This window comes from Panthera tigris, chromosome B3 (genome assembly GCF_018350195.1).
Source record: "Panthera tigris isolate Pti1 chromosome B3, P.tigris_Pti1_mat1.1, whole genome shotgun sequence".
Classification (NCBI taxonomy): domain Eukaryota; kingdom Metazoa; phylum Chordata; class Mammalia; order Carnivora; family Felidae; genus Panthera; species Panthera tigris.
The window spans coordinates 32,859,999-32,882,457 of NC_056665.1; the positions used below are offsets into that span (position 1 = coordinate 32,859,999).

Sequence of the window (22,459 nt, forward strand, 5' to 3'; positions counted from 1 at the left end):
CAATGGCAATACTGGAACTGATCAGACTCAGACTCTAGTTCTCTCTCTGCTTGACATTTAGAAGAAAAATGACCCCATCAAGATAAGTGAACATCCAATATTCTGAAAATTACATATGAGACCTCAAAAGGAAGACATTTAAGGCGTCTTGCTAACTGTGGTAATTTGTAAATGAAAGTCAAAGGTATGACCCAATTTATACCGTAACTATGACACAAATATTATTTAATATATTCAAACCATATGATCTTGCCACTTAATAGTCTTATAAAATATGATTTTTGTTAGATGCACAGTGTTCTGATATATGGATAGGACAAAACTTATTTTATCAATCACCTATTGTTGGCCATTTAGGTAGTTTATAATTCTCCATTAAATATGTATCACTCTAAAAATATGTATCATTGCACACATCCTAGATTACTTCATTAAAAGAAATTACTAGAAGTAGAATTGTGGGCCAAAGGATGTGCAAATTTTAAGACTTTTGATTAACAAACTGCCTTAACAAAAAGATTACACCAATTTGTACTACTACCAGCAATGTATGAGAATCCTCACTTAACTACAATTTTGCCAAGAGTAGGTTATTATTTTAAAACTCTACAGGGGTGCCTGAGTGGCTCAGTCAGTTGAGCATCCGACTCTTGACTTCAGGCTCAAGTCATGATCGAGCCCCATGTTGAGCTCCACACTGAACATGAAGCCTGCTTAAGATTCTTTCTCTCTCAATATCTTTCTCTCTCTCTCTCACCCCCCTCTGCCCCTCTCCCTGACTTGTGTTCTCTCTCTCTCTCTCTTAAAAAAAAAAAAAAGTGCTTGCTTCGGCAGCACATATATGGCACTATGGGCCAAGAAAGGCCCATACTTTATTTTTTTTTTAATTTTTTTTTTTTAACATTTATTTTTCAGACAGAGAGAGACACAGCATGAACGGGGGAGGGGCAGAGAAAGAGGGAAACACAGAATCGGAAGCAGGCTCCAGGCTCTGAGCCATCAGCCCAGAGCCCGACGCGGGGCTCGAACCTGCGGACCGCGAGATCGTGACCTGAGCCGAAGTCGGACGCTTAACCGACTGAGCCACCCAGGCGCCCCAAGGCCCATACTTTAATCTGCATTCTCTACTATTTGTGAAGTTGAACTTTTTCAGGTCAATTTTCCATTTTCATCTTGTTTTTTTAAACAGACTATTTTCTCTTTCCCTTTTTTTCAACAGAGGCATTCTTTTCACTCTTGTTCATTTATACGTTCCACTTTTATCTGTGGCAGTTATTTTTCCAAGATTTTAATGGAAGGATTTTGGTCATTTCTGCCATTCTGATAAAACTGATTTGATGAAAAACCAGGTTAGAACAAGAAAGACCAGTTAGGATACTAAGACAGCCTATGAAAGAGATTAACTGAACTTGAACTAGGTGAGTAAAGACAAGGACAACGAGAACCTAATGAATTAGAAGTGAGAAGAAATAAAAAAGATTGAAATGATCAAAAATGATTCCCATGTTTCAAGCACAAGTGAAGAGGTGGGCAGTGACACCACTAATACATAGAAAACCAGAGGAAGATTTTGAAGGAAGAAAGTTCAGTTCAGTTTTGGACATGTGAAGGTTGAAGGACATCAACTGGAATTGTCTGAAGATCAGCAAGGGGTCTGCTATAGGAATTTGGGAGTTATTGCGATGTCAATTATACCAGAAGCCAGGAGTACAAAGAGGCGTAGGTTAAAGACAGAACTTTGCAGAACACTAATATTTTAATGAGCACACTGAAGTGAAGAAAAGATGTCCATAAAAGAAAAGCAGAGGAATGGACAAATAAAAGGAGAAGCAGGATAATGCAGTGTTATCAAGACAAAGTACTGGAGCATCTCATGGGGTTGGAAGTAAAGACGAAGGGATTCAATGCACAGAGTCTTGAACTACAACAGCAAATAAGGAATATAAAGGATTTTTTTTCCCTTAAAGTTTATTTATTTTGATAGAGTGAGAGACCGTGCATGCATGCAGAGGAGGGGCAGAGAGAGAAAGATCCCAAGCAGGCTCCGCACTGTCAGCACTGTGGGCTCAAACCCACAGACTGCAAGATCATGACCTGAGCCAAAATCAAGAGTCAGACACTTAACCAACTGAGCCACCCAGGAATATAAGTGTTTTTAAGCAGCCATTTGGAAGAAAGCTCATCTTTATTGGCTTTGGTCCTTTCAAGTTTTATGTTGGCTTATGGAAGGCATCAAAAAGTCAAGAATGGCAATAAAGACAATAAAGCACTGTTTATAAACATTATATACATGAACGTGGCAATTATGGCCTCAATTATATAAATTAGGGTAATGATTCATCTTTCTCCAGGATAAGCTTTTATAAGATTTTTTTAGGTTTATTTCTTTATTTTGAGAAAGAGAGAGAGAGAGAGCAAGCATGAAAGCGTGTGAGCAGAGGAGCAGGCAGAGGGAGAGTGAGAGAAAGATTCCCAAGCAGCTCCATGCTGTCAGTGCTGAGCTGGAGGTGGGGCTCAATCTCATGACTGTGAGATTACAACCTGAGCAGAGATCAAGAGTGAGATGCTCAACTGACTAGGCCACCCAGGTGTCCTTAGAAGACTTTTTTTAATCCTAATTTTTTACACTACAAGTCTATAAAAAACAAGGTGCAAAGGAAAACATGGGTAATAAAGTAACCACAAACATGAACTCATCCTAGTTTTCCCATTTCAGAATTTCAATGCAAAGTTTCATTCATTCATACAATTATTTACTGATAATCCATTATGATAAATCATTATTAAGACCAGTCCCTGTTTGGTAAGGACCCCAGTCTAACAGTAGTGGGAAAAGGCATACAAACAAATCAGTAAGAAACACTGGTAAAAAGAGAACTACTGAGAGAGACATAATAATTACCTGAGGGTAAGAGAATGGTTGCGAAAAGATAGCAAGGTTAAGATTAGAACTAATCTTGAAGGACTATCGGAAAATTTTAGCTGAGGGTGTGAGGCTACAGGGGAATAGAGCTAGCAAATATAGTATGTTCAGGAAACAATATGCAGTTTGGTAAAGATGACCTCTATTTCCATCCCAGGTTCAGGTGGAAGAATGCCAGAAGTTTATTTAACCAATTCCTTGCAACCACTTACTGAACTGATAAAAGAAACTAAGACAAAGGTAAGTTACATAACTTGCCCGTGTTCTCATTTCTGTAAGCGAAAGAAATAAGACTGGAATCCAAGCATGCTGGGTCCAAAGATTGCTCTTAACTACTCTCTGGTGTCTCTCAGTTAACAATGAAAAAGTTGACTTTAGGGGCGCCTGGGGGGGCTCAGTCTGTTAAGCATCAGACTTTGGCTCAAGTCATGATCTCATGGCTCGTGAGTTCAAGCCCCAAGCTGAACACTGCGATGGCAGCTCAGAGCCTAGAGCCTCTTCAGATTCTATCTCCATCTCTCTCTGCCCCTCCCTCACCTGTGCATGCATGCACATGCTCTCTAATATAAATAAACATTAAAAAAAAAAGAAAAAATTGACTTTATATGAAGGGTCTGGTTGTTTTTTTCCCTTCTTTTTTAGAGAGAGGGACAGACAGACAGAAAGACTTGGGGAGAGGGAGAGAGAGAATCCCAAGCAGGCTCCACACCCAATGCAGAGCCTGATGCGGGCTCGATCCCGTGACCCTGGGATCATGACCTGAGCTGAAATCAAGAGTCGCACGCTCAACTGAATGAGCCACTCAGGTGCCCCAGGTCTGGTAATGTTTTATAAATATGCCACAAGGAGTTTATTTTATCCTAAGCCAAGAGAACTGAGAGTTCTAATAAATGAGAGCAGAATATTGTAACTCATTATGAACTAAAGGGAAATGAAATCAAGCAGCAGACTGGCAGAAAAGGAGAGATCAATGTCTTGATGTGGATAGAGAGCAGGGAGAGTAGAAGGGTAAATGTAGAATGACATTAGCCTCTGACTTCAGAGAAAGATGGTAGAATTTAAACTTCAGTGACACATTTATTATGAGTATTGACAAAGTCAAGGAGGTGGCCAATTTAGAATTTATCAATTTATCTCACAAGGATACAAATGGAAAATTTTCTTCTTTTGTGCATGGGGGAGGGAGTGGAGATGTGTATCACAGACTGTTATGAATGTTGTAAGAGAAAAGGAAAAATTCCTCTTAAAAAAAAAAAAAAAACAACTCATGACCAATGGGTGTTATCCGCAATCTGAGATGACAGGAAATACACGATGGGCTAATTCACGTCACAGCATGTGTAGAAATCCCAAGAGTTAATGATAAAAAAATACATCTGAAATTTTTACCAGATGAATAATGAACTTATAACCTTTTTCTGCATTAACACTCACTATGGCATTTCCTGCGGCTATAACTTCTTAAAAAATAACAGAAGTCAGATAGGTATGACCATATATAGAAATAACTATATAAATATTTATGTATATAATCTCCAACTCTTTCTCATAAACTGGTTACCCCATTTGAAAAAGAAAATACTTTCAGTTATGGGACAAAGTTCAAAATAAAATTTTCCAAACTTTTTCTGTACATAATGACTTTTTATCTGTAAACCATAAAAAAGAGAAAACCTCATGTGACACACATTAACAGTACACGTTCAATTATTTTAATTACCATCCAGATTGAGAAACAGAACACACCAGAGGTCCTGTTGTCCCATATTCAGTCACTACCTTGTCCAAAAGTAATCACTATCCTAATTTCTGATTAGTTTTGCCTATTTTTGAACTTTGTAAAAATGGGGCGCCTAGGTGGCTCAGCATCCAACTTTGGCTCAGGTCATGATCTCACAGTTTGTGAGTTTGAGCCCTGCATCGGGCTCTGTGCTGACAGCTCAGAGCCTGGCGCCTGCTTCGGATTCTGTGTCTCCCTCTCTCTCTGCCCCTCCCCCGCTTGTGCTCTGTCTCTGTCTCTCAAAAATGAATAAATGTAAAAAAATAAATAAATAAAAAATAAATAGAATCATACAGTATGTGTTCTTTTGTGCCTTGTTTCCTTCTTTCAATGGTATTTGTGAGATTTATCCATGTTGCTGAATGTAGCAGTGCTCTGTAAATGATAATATGCCACTGTAGGATTAAAAATACTACTTATCTTTTCTACTGTTGATGGATGTTGTAATTATTCCCAGTTTTTATTTACTGTGAATAAAGCTGATGAGAATATTATCATGTGTTTTTTGATGCATATATTTATACATTTCTGTTAAGTATACTCCTAGGAATACCACCATCGTATCGTAAAATATGTTTGTGTGCAATTTCAGTAGATTCTGCCAAACAGTATTCTAAAATGATTACATCAACGCATAGTCCTAATAACACTACATCAGCGTGTTCATCCTTACCAACACCTCCTGTTGTTAATCTCTTTAATTTTAACCACTCTGGAGTACAGTAGTATCTCACTGTAGCTTTTATTTGCATATATCAGAAAACTAATGATAATAAACCACTTTTGCAAATGTTTAATAACCACCTGAAGATCTGTGAGGTAGCCATTCAAGTCTTTTGCTGATTTTTTACTGGTTTATCTGTCTTTGTTTACCTGTTTACCTTGTTGATCTGTAAGAGTTTACAGAGTATACATGGAGAGTTTAAACTTTTTCTGAAAAGGACCAGATAGTATTTTAGAATCTGTGGGTGATGTGGTCTGTGTCACAACTACTCAAATCCATTAAAAACAGCCATAGTCAGTATGCAAATGAATGTGACTGTATACCAAATAAAACTTTATTTATGGACAATAAAATCATATTTCATAAAATTTTCATATATCACTAAATATCCTGTTTCAACCATTTAAAACTGTATAAACTATTTTTAGCTATTATTATACAAAAACAAGCAGTTGGGCAGATCTGGTTTGTAAGCTGTAGTTTTGCACACTCTTGGTCTAAATAAAGACCTTTGTCAAGACTTGTATTTAAGTCTTGTCAGGTGTCTATCAGTGTTTTTATGCTTTACAAGGAACCAAGTTTTGACTTTGTTGAAACTCTCCATTTTGAATGGTTTTTCCTATATTATTAATTTTGCTCTTGCCATTACTTCCCTTCTTCTATTTCCTTTGGGTTAAGTTTGCTATTTTTTTTTTTTTTTAGCTTTTTGAGGTGGATATTTAAGTCACTGATTTTTCAGTCTGTCTTCTCTCCTAATACCTGTACTTAGGTTATAAATGTCTTGTAAGTATCCCATAAGTTTTGATAGGTCACACCTCCACTGTTTCATCAAACTGTTTTCTATTTTCATCATTTCTTTCCTGACTCATGGATTATTTCAAAGTGATTCACTTAAGGCCCAAACACTAGCAGATCTTCAAGTTACCATTTTTTAAAGTTACTTTGTTTGTAATTAGTTCCAAACTTAATTCTACAGTAGTCAAATCTATAGACTTTCAATTCTCTAAAATTTGTTAAGATTTATTCTATGCTCAATATGTGGCGCATTTTTAGTAACTGTTTCACAGGCACTTATTAAAAAAAAAACAGTTTAGGGGCACCTGGCTGGCTCAGTCAGTAGAGTATATGACTCTTGACTTCAGGGTTGTGAGTTCGAGCCCCACGATGGGTGTAGAGATTGCTTAAAAACAAAATCTTTAAAAAACAAAAACAAAACACACACACAAGAAAAAAACAAAAAAAAATTACTCATTTGTTTGTTGCAGTATCCTATCAATGTCAAATATATTGCTAATATCTTTCTAATCTTCTGAAATATATTTATCATGCTTATTTTCAATTCTTGGTTAATCTTTTCCAATAATTCTCCATCAAATGGTATATGTTATTCTACCACCACACTTGGTTTGGCCAAAATTTTTAGTTCTGGGTTATCTCTGATATACTTTTCCTTTGATTCTAGCCTTTTAAAAAATAATAATGAACTTTCCCAAGTTACTAATGCTGCATAGCCCAAAACATAGTGGCATAAAACCACCACCATTTTCTTATGCTCAAAGATTCTGTGAGTCAGGAATTAGGACAACTATTAGCCTCAAGCCGATCTGAAACTATGGTAGAAAAAGAGAAGTTAGCATACAGGATGTTTTATCAATAGTAGGCAAGAAGTGAAGTGACCTGACATAGAACCTTATACATCCTCTCCAAGTGAGGCTGGGGAGGAAGAGAAAGAGCTGGTGGACAATTGATAAGGCGTGGTTAATAAATGAATTTGGTTGTTCCCTATAGTAAGGGTATCAAAAAGCTAATTCAATCTTAAATTTCATTGAGGAATACAATTATCTAGTACCAAGGAGGTAATGCTTGTATTACTGTACAACAGTATTCTGTAACTGTTGAGATGCTTTCACTAATAATTTTCAACTCTGAACACCACACCACATGCTGTGGAGGTCAAAATCTTTTCAATTTCTGCCAATATAATCATTGGGGAAAATGGTATCTTTTAATTTTTCCTATCTGCTGATGAAGAAATGCAATAGGCTGATAAACTCCTCTTTGTGAACTGCCTGTTCATATTCTTTACCAATTTTCCTTAGGTTCTTTCTTTCTTTCTTTCTTTTTTTTAACCATTTTCCAGGGGCACCTGGGTGACTCAGTCGGTTAAGCGACCAACTCTTGATTTCAGCTCATGATCTCATGGTTCGTGGGTTCAAGCCCCACACTGAGCTCTGTGCTGACAGTGTGGAGTCTGCTTGGAATTGTCTCCTCTCTCTCTGCCCCTCCCTTGCTCTTGCTCGCACACTCTCTCAAAAATAAATAAACATTTAAACATTAAAAAAAATTACAAATAAAATCATTTTCTGAAAACTGCATTTTCAGAATTCTGACCCTTTCTCAGTTATGTGTTACACTATTTTCTCCTAGTTTACCATTCGCATTTAGCCTTTATTTACAGGGGCTCTTCTACATAACTTCTTTAAAAATGTGTACATTGTCAAAATGTGTCAGTTTTTGCTTGACATCCTATTTTCTGTTTTTCCTGAGATGGTCTTTTCCAGCAGAGATAATATAAACATTAACCCATATAATCTTCACTTTTTCACATTCTGACCTTTGGTCTGAAGTACAGATCCAATTTTATAGCCTCCTACTTGAAAATCTATTATACCAATACCCTTTAGTAAATAAAAGATTTTCCCTCTGAACTGAATTCCCACTTTGATAATATTTTTAAGTTCTGTATTCACTTGTAACAGCTAGATTTTATTCCTTTTTGTTGACTTCTCTTGGGCCAATACCATGCTGTTTTGATTAGAGAAGGTCTGTGACAATTTTTAACACCTAGGTTTCCTCACTCTTATTCTTTTCTCAGTTTTCTAGAATGTACTCATTTAAAAGGTACTTTCTATAGGCACAGATAATAAGATGGAACTTGGTATAAACTGTAAGATGTATGTATTATAACTAAAAAAATATAGTTAATTAAGTTAACAGGAAGAGTCCTAACTTGATTCCATACAATGAATAAAAGTTAAAAAGGAGAAAATAACCACACGGACAAATGGAACTGACATGTATGGTGAACACCATGCCTCACAATGTGAGGTTAACGACAAGGTACTTCACAGTAGAGGAAACTGAGGCACAGGTAGGAAATGGAAGAGAGTGTTAGGCTAAGAATCTGATTAATGGTAAAAACAAAAAGAGAAAACATCTACTAAGGGAGGCACAGGGGCCAAATAAGATGGAGTTCACTAATATTCTACTTGTATGATCCCACCCACATAGAGGTAAAGAAATAAATTGGTCATTCTACAACTGGTCATAGCCAACCTTCCACCTAGCCAAGAACAATGGCTGAGCTCAACTGAGGCAAAAGTTATGTAAATAACTGTAATAGTTATAGTCTAAGGATTGCTCTTTTGATTTTCAGAGATTACGAATCCACCCACAAATAGCAACAGAGAACATAAACATTCTGTGCCTTTGTCAGCATAAGATCCCAAGCAATCTATTCTCCAATTCCTATCAAAAACAAACTTGAGGGGTGCGTGACTGGCTCAGTCAGAAGAGCATGCGGCTCTTGATTTTGGGGTCATGAGTTTGAGCCCCATGTTGGATGAGAACAAAACAAATTTGAGTCCTCTCATGACTGCTGGGAGTATAAATGTGACTATTGTGATTCCTACTCTAAAACCCACCAGTGTACCAAGAGAAACTTTAATAAAAATGTGAGACAACCCCAAACCACAGATCAGGAAGTATTTTATCAAATATGATACAATTTGAGACAAGGTAATAACGAATATCATGAACCAATACATACCTCTACATATCCAAACAATGGTAAATTTTCCTGAAAGTACTAGAAAAGTCCTTAAAAATTTTTATTTGAAACAAGATAAATGAGGGGCGCTTGGGTGGCTCAGTCGGTTGAGCGACCGACTTCGGCTCAGGTCATGATCTCATGGTTTGTGAGTTCGAGCCCCGCGTCGGGCTCTGTGCTGACAGCTCAGAGCCTGGAGCCTGCTTCTGATTCTGTGTCTCCCTCTCTCTCTGTCCCTCCCCTGCTCATGCTCTGTCTCTGTCTCAGAAATAAATAAATTAAAAAAAAAAAAAAGAAAGAAACAAGATAAATGAGGGTATAGACAAATCATACGAGAGAGCAAATATTTCTCTGAGGGTACATTTCAATATGGAGGAAGGGCAAGGGAGATAGGATAAAGAAGAGATTATGTGCACATGTCATGTTCATTTTCTCTGACTTCTAAATCAGAGAACCTGTTAGAGGAGATGCTGTGATGACCAACATTAGTTGAACAGAAAGAAATACATCATCAAATCATCGGAGAGACGACCATGTTACATTGAGAGTCACAGAGCATTCCGTCCTGGGTGATCTATTCTCCTAAAAGGAGGGGACACCAATACTTAGGAGATAAAGGGTTCTAGATCAGAGTACAAGAAGTCTCTGTGACAAGAAGAGTGAACTGAACCTTCCAGATGTCCCAGAACACAGCATTCCCCACACTACTGCTAGTACTACAGATAATACCAGTAACTGAGCTCTTATCATATTCTAGTCACATAGGCCAGGAGGTTTACAAACACGAACTCTTTTAATCCTTAAAACAATCTCAATGGGGTGAGTGCTCTTATTATCTCCATTTTACAGATGAGGTAAATGAGGGCCAGAGAAGTTAAGCAAATTTCCTATAGTATGAACCTAAGCAATCTGGCTTAAAGCTCAGGGTGTTAACTCTATCCTATATTGCCTCTTTCACTTTGATGTTAAATAATTAGCAAACCCATACAGTACACAGAATTTATTTAGACAGGAAATGGTTACATACCTTGTACTGTAAGCTCTGCTTGAGCTTCAACGGTCTCATTTCCATTATCAGCTATACAAAAGTAAGTCCCCGCATCATCCTCAGTGACATCACTGATCTCCAGACTACCACCTGCCAGCAACGCCAATTTTTCAGAGCTGTATAAAAAATATTGATACATTTCAGAGCTAGGAAAATAATACCTGAGAAACTTTCCACATAAAACAGAAAAAACACTTAAACAGGTTATTCATATGGCTACATAAGGAGTGAGACTAACATAAAGTTAGAATATAATTTAGTCCAATTTGCTTTGCTCATATTTAAATGCATAAATGTCACAAATACAAACCAAAATGTTACAATGAATTATCTCCAACACTTCTAATTATTCTCAAAAGCAGACCACTTTTGTAACCAATTCCACTCCTCATAGTCCATCCCTGCCTCCCGACTCTACCCAGTTTTTCTACAAATTATGTAATTTTAAAGTCTGGAATCAATCTCAGAGTCACTCCACTATAGCACGCCACACTGAGAGGACTAATGGAGAGGGTAAAATGTCAGATCAGAGACATAAAGTCATGGGGCCACAGTGCCTACTGAAAGTTTCCTGTGGTGGCTTGGCTGGGAAGGGGAGGAAAAAGGGCAGGGAAGGGAGGGAACACGGTTGCCAGGGAACAGCTCCCTGGGTGTGGTTGCCGGGCGAGAATCAGCTATCATGCCATTTATCAACAAGGATGCTGCCCACTATAATCCAAATCTACAGAGTGATTTAAATCTTTTAAAGGAATATTTGAAGAAAAAGTAAAATAATCCTACAACATTGAGGAAGAAATCACAAATCAATATTTTCATCAAATTTTTACAAAGTAAACAAGTTTAGTTGATTTGGAGAGTTTGTAGAGTTGTAATTTTATTTTTATTTTGAGGTTCTATGTCTAACCTGGTTTTCATAGGCCGATTTTTTTTCTCTCAAATTTTAGTACTGTCACATTTCCTATCTGTATCTATGTTCAATGAAAAATGTTCTGATTATAATTTGGCTTTTCACATAAAATTCCTGCTGTGCAAAAAATAGAGGAAATGACTATTCTGTGCTACGATTATAATTCTCAACCTAAGTAAAGTGCTATTCTGGCTTAAATGTCAGTACACTTTTAGTCTGAGTAATTAGTCTTCCTGAATTTGATAAACAAGATTAAGTTTCTGAACAAAGAAAGAGGAAAACCAGAATGAGGTCTGGCGACTTCTCTAAGAAATACCCTGCAAGGTCACAACTAAACTTTGTCAAGCGGCCTTCCAATGTGAAGCATCTCTATTATGCCCTCAAATCCCAATTTAATGTGATGAGATAGGGAAGCAATACAACATATCATGAAACAGAGCACGGACTACTAGGATAAGACAGAAAGGCATTCCGTGCCTCAAAAAATAGGAAAAAATTCACAAAAATTAAAATCCTCTATTTCACCCTTAGATAAAATCGCTATTAATCTTAAGAAATGGAAAACAACATTCACGAGTGGAAATTCAGCAATATATACATGTGATACCCAGTTGAACATAACTTGAAATACTAGTTGGTATGGGACTTTTGAACTGACAGATAGTAATTTATATCTAACAGTTATGCTAAAAAATACTCCTGATACTTGTTTTGCCTCATATTTGCCATAACTGAGTATCACTACAGATTGTAATCTTTCTTAATGGAATTGATTTTACTCCCTTAAAAGAAGCCTGGGAGGAAGAATGTCCATTAGCCTGGTAGAATTCACTTAACTTGTTCACACGATGATATACTGGCTTACAGTAAGATGGCAATCAAGTCTTTAGAACTCCAAAATTCAAAGATACAAGCAAAAGGAACAATATGTGAAAAGTTTATGCCTGGTCACTGAACTCAAGTTAGACTGAGTGTTGCTGGACAAAGGGAGTATGTGTGTGTATCCCCTGGGTAGTCGGGGTCAATCTAAGAGAGCTTAGTGTGCTAAGAATACTTTTTTTTTTTTCTTTTTGGCCAAGGAAAAGGCTTTTAAGCAGATAAATCACATAATTTAGTGAAGAAGAGGAAGGGGAAAAAACTAGAAGAAGAAAGTTTGATTGTAAAATCACTGTAAGGGTCCAGAATTAAAGAGAAAGAAGATAAAATATGGGCAATAATAACAGAGGTAAAGAGAAAACAAAAAGTATTGACCACTCTTAGAAATGATGCAAGAGAAGGTAAGGAGAGGGATATATCTGCTCATTTGGCAAACACTTGTTGGCATGCCTCTATGTGTCAGGTAGTAGCTGGGGATGTAGCAGTGAGCAAAAACACAACAGTGCACCCATGCAACTCAGTGGGAAAGACACACATAAAAGATGATAATTCTACAAAATGGCATACCAAAAGGACCTACCAGGAAATTAGAAATAAAGAAATATTCTGACCAAAGTAACCTTTGGACTGAGATCGGAAAAATGAGGAGGAGCTAATCAATAATGAAAAGGAGAAAAAGATTTCAGAAGGAAGGACTAGCATATGCAAAGGAACAGTGGCAGAAAGGACTACACTGTGTTTGGGGATCTAAAAATAACTAGTGTGGCCTGGTTTAAGAGAGAAAAAAAAAGAAAGAGGAGAATGGAGCCAGACCACACAAGGTTTTGAAAGCCATTTTAATAATTTGAGTCCTTAGTCTAAAAACAATGAATAAAAAAAAAATACATACATACATACATACATACATGAATAAATGGGTAGGGGGTTGACAATGATGTTATGAGATCTGAGCTTTTATATATATATACATATATACAATGTATATATACAGTGTGTGTATCTATCTATATCTATATATACACACACACATTGTATATATACGTTGTATATATACAATGTGTGTGTGTATATATCTATATCTATACACAATGTGTGTGTATATATACATACATACACACACACACACACACACACACACACACACACACACACACACACACACATCTTCTTTATCCATTCATTCATCAATGAACACTTAGGTGGAGAGAAAGATAAACTAGAAGAGACTCAAAGATAGAGAACAAACCGAGGAAGATGGGTGGGGGTGGGTTAGATGGGTGATGGGTAATAAGGAGGGTACTTGTTATGATGAGCACTGGGTGTTGTATGTAAGTGATGAATCACTGCATTCTACTCCTGAAACCAATATTGCACTGTATGTTAACTAACTAGAATGTAAATAAAAATTTGGAAGAAAAAGAAAGGATAAAAAAAATAAGAATTTTTATGTTTATATTCATGGGGTATATTGGCCTGCAGTTTTCTTTTTTGTACTATCTTTGTCTGGTTTTGGTATCAGAGTGATACTAGCTTCAATTCCTTCTTTTTTAAAGTGTTTTTTTTTTTTGAGAGAGAGAGAGAGAGAGCATGGATAAGCAGGGAGAGAGAATCCCAAGTATGCTTCATGCTGTCAGCACATTGCATGACGCAGGGCTCAATTCCAACCAAGAGATCATGACCTAAGCTGAAACCAAGAGTCAGACGCTTAACCAATTAAGCCACCTAGACACCCCCAATTCCTTCTCTTCTAGTTTCTGGAGAGATTGTGTAAAACTGGTGTTAATTCTTCTTTAAACATTAGAATTCTCCAGTGAAACTACGTGGGCCTGGAGACTTCTTTTTGGAGAGCCTTTTTTTCTAACTTGTTTATTTTGAGAGAGAGAGAGAAAAAAAGAGAGAGACCATGGGTGGCGAAGGGGCAGAGACAGAGGGAGACACAATTCCAAGCAGGCTCCATGCCGATAAAGCACAAAGCCTGACAATGGGGCTTGAACTCATGAACTGTGAGATCGTGACCTGAGCCAAAATCATGAGTCAGACATTTAATCGACTGAGCCACCCAGGTGCCCCTCTTTTTCGGGAGTTTTAAAATTACAAAGTCAACCTCCTTAACAGAGACCTATTCAAATTATCTGTTTCATATTGGGCTAGATGTGGTAGGTTGTGTTTTTGAGCAAACAGTTTATTTTGCATAAGTTGTCAAATTTACTTGTGTATAGTTGCTCATAGCGTTCCCTTATTATCACTTTGATGCCTGCAGGATCTGTAGTAGCATCCCCTGTTTCAGCCCTAATGCTGATCATTGCATCTTCTTTTTTTGTAGTTCAAGGATTCTTTCCTCTGTCCCATCCAGTCTGCTGCTGAGGTCATCCACTGAATTTTTAATTTTTTTTTTTTTTAATGTCTCGGGTCAAAAATTTCCACTAGGTCCCTTAAAACTATTTATTTGAGGAGACTTTTCTATGTATTTGCTAAGATACTCTTTTTTTTAAGTTTATTTGGAGAGAAAGAGAGGGCATGCATGCCTGTGCCATCGAGTGGGGGAGGGGCAGAGAGAGGGGGAGAGAGACTCACAAGCAGGCTCCACGCTCAGCACAGAGCCCAACTCAGGGCTTGATCCCACCACCACAAGATCACGACCTGAACCGATATCAAGAGTCAGACACTTCACCAGCTGAGCCACCCAGGTGCGCCTTTCTGGAGATCCTCTGTTTTTTCACTTGTTTCAAATGTGTTCGTAATTGCTTATTGGAGCATTTTTATGGTGACTGGTTTAAAATCCAACAGATAATTCTAAAACCTGCCATCTCAGTGTTAGCATCTATTGTCTCTTCTCGTTTGAGATTTTTCTGGTTCTTGGTATGATGAGTGATTTTTTTTAAAAAATTGTTTTTAATCCTTATCTACTTTTGAAGGAGAGACAGAGTGCAAGCTGGGGAAGGGCAGAGAGACAGGAGGACACAGAATCCAAAGCAGGCCCAGGCTCCAAGCTGTCAGCACAGAGCCCAACGTGGGGCTCGAACCCACGAGCCACAAGATCATGACCCAAGCTGAAATGAGATATCCAACTGACTGAGCCACCCAGGCGCCCCTGATGAGTGATTTTAAATTGAAATCTGGATATTTGGGGTATTGTTGTGAGACTCTGGATGTCACTAAACCTTTTGCTTTAGCTGGCTTCTTCTGACACTGCTCTAGCAGAGGAAGGGGGAGGCACCACCTCATTACTGTCAGATGGGAGGCAAAAGTTCAGGTTCCTCAGTCTCCATTTTAATATCCAAGGGGAGAAAGGGATTCCTCTTATTCCTTAACAGTCAGAGCTCCCCATTAGGCCCTCACTGGTACTACCTTCTGGCTGGGTGTAGAAGGAATGTCTCATTACCATTCTCACATGGTGTCCACTGACACCACCTTCCCCGGTCCTCTGCCCAGAGAGAGTGCACTTTTGTTCAGAGCAATTCTGAATGTGCCTCTTGGCACTTCCAGGTTGGAAGCTTCTTCAGCTCAAGTTGAGATGCACAAAACAAAAACAAAACCCGAGGAAGTCACCATCATGGTGTTACTTGGGTCCCAAGGTCTCTAACCAGTCAGTCTTCCTCTCTCCACCTTTTAAAGTCTTATGTTTGTTTCATATATAATGTCTGGGGTTTTTATAGTAGGAAGAACAGGAAAAAACATATCTATTCCATCTTCCCAGAAATGGAAGTCCTCATTTGTTTTTTTAAGTAATCCAATTTTTCTACTATTGTCAATTATAATAACATTAAGCATTTTTATAACTGTAACTTGTTCATTTGCAGCTGAGTTCTGATCTATCATTGCACAGAAACAGAAATTACATGGTTACTAAATTACTTTGTGCTGTCAGTTCCTCTATACTTTATCATTTATATTTTCTCAATTCTCTCCCTTTAAAACAACTCAATGAATGGGATACATTTCCACCACCCTTCCTTCAATACTACGTTTGGTTTAGATCTAAACAAATGCAATCAAAAGATTAAGAAAACACATCAATTCTTAGTTACAAACACCATGGTAATGTTTCATTTATTTAATTTTTTTAAATTTTTTAAATGTTTTTATTTATTTTTGAGACAGAGAGAGACAGAGCATGAGCAGGGGAAGGGCAGAGAGAGAGGGAGACACAGAACCCAAAGTAGGCTCTAAGCTCTGAGCTGTCAGCACAGAGCCCAACGTGGGGCTTGAACCCACGGACTGTGAGATCATGACCTGAGCTGAAGTTGGACGCTCAACCGACTGAGCCACCCAGGGGCCTCTATTTAATTTAATGGTCAAAAATATGTAGTTAGTTTCAAGTTTTTATTTAAATTCCATTTAGTTAACATATGGCATAACATTAGTTTCAGTAGAATTTAGTGATTCATCACTTACATATAACACCCACTGCTCATCACAACAAGTGCATTCCTAATACCCATCACCCATTTAACCCATCTCTTACCCATCTTTCCTCCAGCAACCTTCAGTTTGTTCTCTATGGTTAAGACTCTGTTTGGGGGCGCCTGGGTGACTCAGTCAGTTAAGTGTTTGACTTTGGCTCAAGTCTCACATGAACATGATCTCATAGTTCGTGAGTTTAAGCCCCATGCCAGGCCCTGTGCTGACAGCTCAGAGCCTGGAGCCTGCTTCGGATTCTGTGTCTCCCTCTCTCTCTGCCCCTTCCCAGCTCTCTCTCAAAAATAAATATACATTTAAAAAAATTACAAACAAAAAAAGAATCTGTTTTATGGTTTGCCTCCCTCTCTCCCCATACCACGATCATGTTTCACATGTGAGTGAAATCATATGGTATATGTCTTTTCTCTGACTGATTTTACTTAGCATAAACTCTTGAGCTCCATCCAGATCACTGCAAATGTCAAGATTTCATTGTTTTTGATGGCTGAGTAATATTCCACTGCATGTATACCACATCTTCTTTATTCATCAATCAATGGACATTTGGGCTCTTTCCATAATTTGGCTATTGTTGATAATGCTGCTATAAACATCAGGGTACATATGCCCCTCTGAATCAGTATTTTTGTATCATTTGGGTAAATGCCTAGTAGTGCATTTAGTGCATAGTAGATAGATCACAGGGCAGTTCTATTTTCAATTTTTTGAGGGAAGCTCCATACTGTTTTCCAGAATGGCTGCACCAGTTTGCATTCCTACCAACAGCATAAGAGGGTTCCCCCTTCTCCACATCCTTGCCAAAATCTGTTGTCTTATGTTAATTTTAGCCATTTTGACAGGTGTGAGGTAGTATCTCAACGTGGTCTGGATTTGTATTTCCCTGATGATAGGTGATATTGAGCATTTTTTCATGTGCCTATTAGCCATCTGTATGTTTTCTCTGGAAAAATGTCTATTCATGTCTTTTGCCCATTTCTTCACTGGATTATTTGGTTTTTGGGTGTTGAGTTTGATAAGTTCTTTATAGATCTTGGATCTTTATCAGATAGATTATTTGCAAATATCTTCTCCCATTCCATCAGTTGCCTTTTAGCCTTATTGATTGTTTCCTTCCCAATGCAGGAGACTTTTATCTTGATAAAGTCCCAATAGTTCATGTTTGCTTTCATTTCCCTTGCCTCTGGAGATGTGTCTAGTAAGAAGTTGCTATAGCTGAAGTCAAAGAGGTTGCTGCCTGTGTTCTCTTCTAGGATTTTAATGGTTTCCTATTTTACATTGAGGTCTTTCATTCATTTTGAATGTACTGTTGTGTATGGTGTAAGAAAGTGATCCAGTTTCATTCTTCTGCAAGCTGCTATTCAGTTTTCCAAAGACCATTTGTTGACAGACCTTCTTCCATTGGATATTCTTTCCCGCTTTGTTGAAGATGAGCTGACCATATAGTTGCAGGTCCATTTCTGGGTTTTCTATTCTGTTCCATTGGTCTATGTGTTTGTTTTTGTGCCAGTACCATGCTGTCTTGACTACAGTTTTGTAATATAGCTTGAAATCCAGAATTATGATGCCTCCAACTTTGCTTATCTTTTTCAGGATTGCTTTGGCTATTTGGGGTCCTGTGTGAGTCCATACATACTTGAGGACTGTATGTTCTAGCTGTGAAAAATGCTGATGGTATTTTGATAGGGATTGCATTAAATGTGTAGATTGCTTTGGGTAGTTTAGACATTTTAACAATAATTGTTTTTCCAGTCCATGAGTATGGGATGTTTTTCCACTGTCATCTTCAACTTCTTTCAGAAGTGTTCCATAGTTTTCAGCATACAAATCTTTTACCTCTGGTTAGGTTTATTCCTACGTATCTTATGTTTTTGATGCAACTGTAAATTGGATCTATTCCTTAATTTCTCTTTCTGCTGCTTCATCATTTGTGTATAGAAATCCAACAGATTTCTGTATGTTGACTTTTATATTCTGCGACTTTACTGAATTTATGGATCAGTTCTAACAGCTTTTTTGGTGGACTCTTGGATTTTCTACATACAGTATCATGTCATCCGCGAAGAGTGAAAATTCGATTTCTTCCTTGCCATCTCATTTCTTTTTGTTGTCTGAACTGCTGACGCTAGGACTATGTTAAATAGTAATGGTGAGGGTGGACAACGCTGTCTTGTTACTCACCTGAGAGGAAAAGCTCTCAGTTTTTCCCCATTGAGAATGAACATTAGCTGTGGATCTTTCATATATGGCCTTTATGATGTGGAAGTAGGTTTTGTTTTGTTTTTTAATCAAGAATGGATGCTGTACTTCGTCAAATGCTTTTTGTGCATCTAATGAGAGGATCATATGGTTCTTATCCTTTGCTTTCATTGATGTGGTGTATCATGTTGATTGATTTGCCAATAATAAATGACCCTTGCAAACCAGGAATGAATCCCATTTGATCATGGTGAATGATTCTTTTAATATACTGTTGGATTTGATTTGTTAGCATTTTGTTGAGAATTTTTGCATGCATGTTCATCAAGGATATTGGCCTAGAATTCTTTTTTAGTAGGGTCTTTGTCTGGTTTGGGGATCAATGTAATCCTGGCCTCATAGAATGAGTTTGGAAGTTTTCTTTCCATTTCTGTTTTTTGAAAACAGTTTGAGAAGAACAGGTATTCTCTTCTTTAAATGTTTGGTAGAGGGGCGCCTGGGTGGCTCAGTAGGTTAAGCATCCAACTTCGGTTCAGGTCATGATCTCATGCTTCGTGAGTTCGAGCCACACATCAGGCTCTGTGCTGACAGCTCAGAGCCTGGAGCCTGCTTCGGATTCTCTCTCTCTCTCTCTCTCTCTCTCTCTCTCTCTCTCTGTGCTGCCCGCCCCCCCCCTCCCGCCCAACTCATGCTCTGTGTCTCTAAAAATGAATAAATGTTAAAAAAAAAAACAAAACATTTTTAACATTTGGTAGAACTCCCCTGGGAAGCGATCAGGCCCTAGACTTTTGTTTGTTGAGAGATTTTGGATTACTGTTTCAATTTCTTTGCTGGTTGTCAATCTGTTCAAGTTTTCTATTTCTTCCTGTTTCAATTTTGGTAGTTTATGTGTTTCTAGAAATTTATCCATTGCTTAAAGATTGCCCAATTTGTTGGCATGTAATTTTTCATAAAATTCTCTTATAATTATTTGCATTTCTGTGGTGTTGGTTGTGATCTCTCCTATTTGTGATTTTATTTATTTGGGTCCTCTCTTCTTTTCATAAGTCTGGCTAGGAGTTTGTCAATTTTACTTCTTTCAAAGAACCAGCTCCTGGTTTCATTGATCTGTTCCACTGGGTTTTGTTTCTATTTGTTTCATTTATTTCTGCTTGATCTTATTTCCCTTCTTCTGCTTTCAGCTTGATTTGTTGTTTGTTTTCTAGCTCATTTAGGTGTAAGGTTAGGTTGTACATTTGAGATTTTTCTTGCTTCTTGAGGTAGGCCTGTATTGCTATATTCTTTCCTTTTATGACCTCTGTTGCTGCATCCCAAAGGTTTATGACTGTCACATTTTCATTATCAATTGTTTCCATGTACTTTTTATTTCTTCTTGTATTTCCTGGTTGACCCATTCATTCTTTAGTAGGATGGCTTTAATCTCCATGTATTTTTGGTCTTTTCAAATTTTTTCTTGTGGTTGACTTCAAGTTTCATACTATTGTGGTCAGAAAACATGCATAGTATGATCTCAATCTTTTTGCACTTGTTGAGGCCTGATTTAAGACCTAGTATATGATCTATTCTGGAGATTTTCCCATGTGCACTTTAAAAGAATGTATATTTTGCTGCTTTAGGATGAAATGTTCTGAATATATGTGTTAAGTCCATCTAGACCAATGTGTCATTCAAAGCCATTGTTTCCTTGTTGATTTTCTACTTAATCTGTCCATTGATGTGAGATATTAAAGCCCCCTACTTTTATTGTATTATTATGAATGAGTGCCTTTATGTTTAATTGTTGTACCTATTTGGGTTCTCTCAAGTTGGGGGCATAAATATTTAAAATTGTTAGGTCTTCGTGTGAGATACACACTTTTATTATGATACAGTACCCTTCTTCATCTCTTGTTACAATCTTCAGTTTAAAATCTTGTTTGTCTGATATTAAGTACTGCTACTCTGGCTTTCTTTTGACGTCCATTAGCATGATAAATGGTTCTCACTATCCCCTCACTTTCAATCTGCGGGTGTCTTTAGGTCTATAAAATGAGTTATATAGGCAGCATATAGATGGGTCTTGTTTTTTTATCCATTCTGACACCCTATGTCTTTTGATTGGAGTATCTGGTCCATTTACATTCAGTGATTATTGATAGATATGAATTTAGTGCCATCTTATTACTTGTTTTGTTGTTTCTAGAGATTTCCTTTCTCTAGTCTCTGTCACTTTTGGTCTTTCTTTCCCAAAGAGTCCCCTTTAATATTTCTTGCAAGGCTGGTTTAATGGTCATGAACTCCTTTAGTTTTTGTTTTTCTGGGAACTATCTCTCCTTCTATTCTGAATGATAGCCTTGCTGGATAAGAATAATTTGGACTGCATATTTTTCCCACTTAGCACACTGAATATATCATGCCACTCCCTCTGTCCTGCAAAGTTTTTGTCGAGAGATCTGATGCTACCCTTATTTGTCTTCCCTTGTAAGTTAGGGACTTCTTTTGTCTTGCTGCTCTTATGATTTTTTTATCTCTATATTTTGCAAATTTAACTATGGTATGTCTTGGCATTGGCCTGCTTTTGTTGATTTTGATGGGAGCTCTTTGTGCCTCCTGGATTTAGAGGTCTCTTTCCTTCCCCAGGTTAGGGAAGTTTTCAGCTATAATTTCTTCAAATAAACCCTCTTCCCCCTCTTCCTTCTTCTTCTCCTTCTTCTTCTTCTGGGATTTCTAGAAGAATGTTATCTATACTCCTGAATGTTATTATGCTTTATGGAGTCACTGAGTTTCTAAGTCTACATCTGTGATCCAGTGTTTTTCTTCCCCTCTTCTTTTCAGCTTCATTATTTTCCCTAATTTTATCTTCTGTATCACTTAGTTCCTCTGCTTTCAGTTTTGTATCTTGGTTATAGTATTTTTTACTTCAGCCTGACTAGTTTTTAGGGCTTTTATCTCTGTGCTAAGGGACTCCCTGGTGTCTTCTATGCTTTTCTCAAGCTCAGCTAGTATCTCTATGATTCCTGCTTTAGATTTTGGATCAGGCAGATTACTTATATCTGTTTCAATTAGATCCCTGGCCATGACCTTTTCTTGTTCTTTCTTTTGGGATCTATTTCTCCATCTTGGCATTATGTCTATGTCTCTGCTGTCTTCTCTGTGTTAGAAAAGCCTGTTAAGTTTCTGCCTCCTGAGAATAACGGCTTTATGAAGAAGAGGCCATATACTGTCCAGGGTCTGGTGCTTCAGGAAGTGTCTCTGGTGTATTCTGTGTACATTCTACTGCTGTGTTTTGGCTGCTCTTTCCCTCAGGTCAGTCCTCTGCAGTTACTCCTTGCCTGCAGTGGGGAGTGTTTGGACCTTGGCCAGAGTGTGGCTGGCAGGTTTTAATTAGGTGTGCTCTAGTCTGTCTGCTTGTTAAAATAGACCTGATGCTATTTCCACCAGAGTTGAAGCTTTGCAGAACTCTATGGTCGGGGGTTTGTGCTGGTCTCCTGGGGGAGGGGCTTGCTGCTTTGGTTCTCAGGCACACTTCCCTACAAAAAGCAGAGGGGTGCAAAGTACAGAGGGGTGGGCCTTTATGTAAGCGGTTCAGGCCACCACTGTTGGTGCTGTGCTGCTTACTGAAGTCAGTTTACCCTGAGGGATGGGGACAGAAATGGCACCAGCCCCCTCCCTCATGCCCAGAGTGAGAGTTCATGCCCACTGCTGTTCGAGGAGCCCTCCTAGAAGAGCAAACAATCTCCCTCAATGTCACAGGTGTCCTTCAGCTCACTGCCTT

The 22,459-nt window shown here is 37.9% G+C and overlaps 1 protein-coding gene across 7 annotated transcripts in view; it reads right to left on the reverse strand.

Annotated features, from left to right (window-relative positions):
• NEO1 (neogenin 1) overlaps positions 1-22,459 on the reverse strand; it is a 235,704-nt gene that overhangs the window by 130,975 nt on the left and 82,270 nt on the right. For all 7 annotated transcript variants that reach the window (XM_042988437.1, XM_042988434.1, XM_042988439.1 and 4 more), the window contains one exon: positions 10,284-10,420. In XM_042988437.1, coding sequence (XP_042844371.1) covers positions 10,284-10,420 — 137 coding nt within the window. The remainder of the gene's footprint in view (positions 1-10,283; positions 10,421-22,459) is intronic.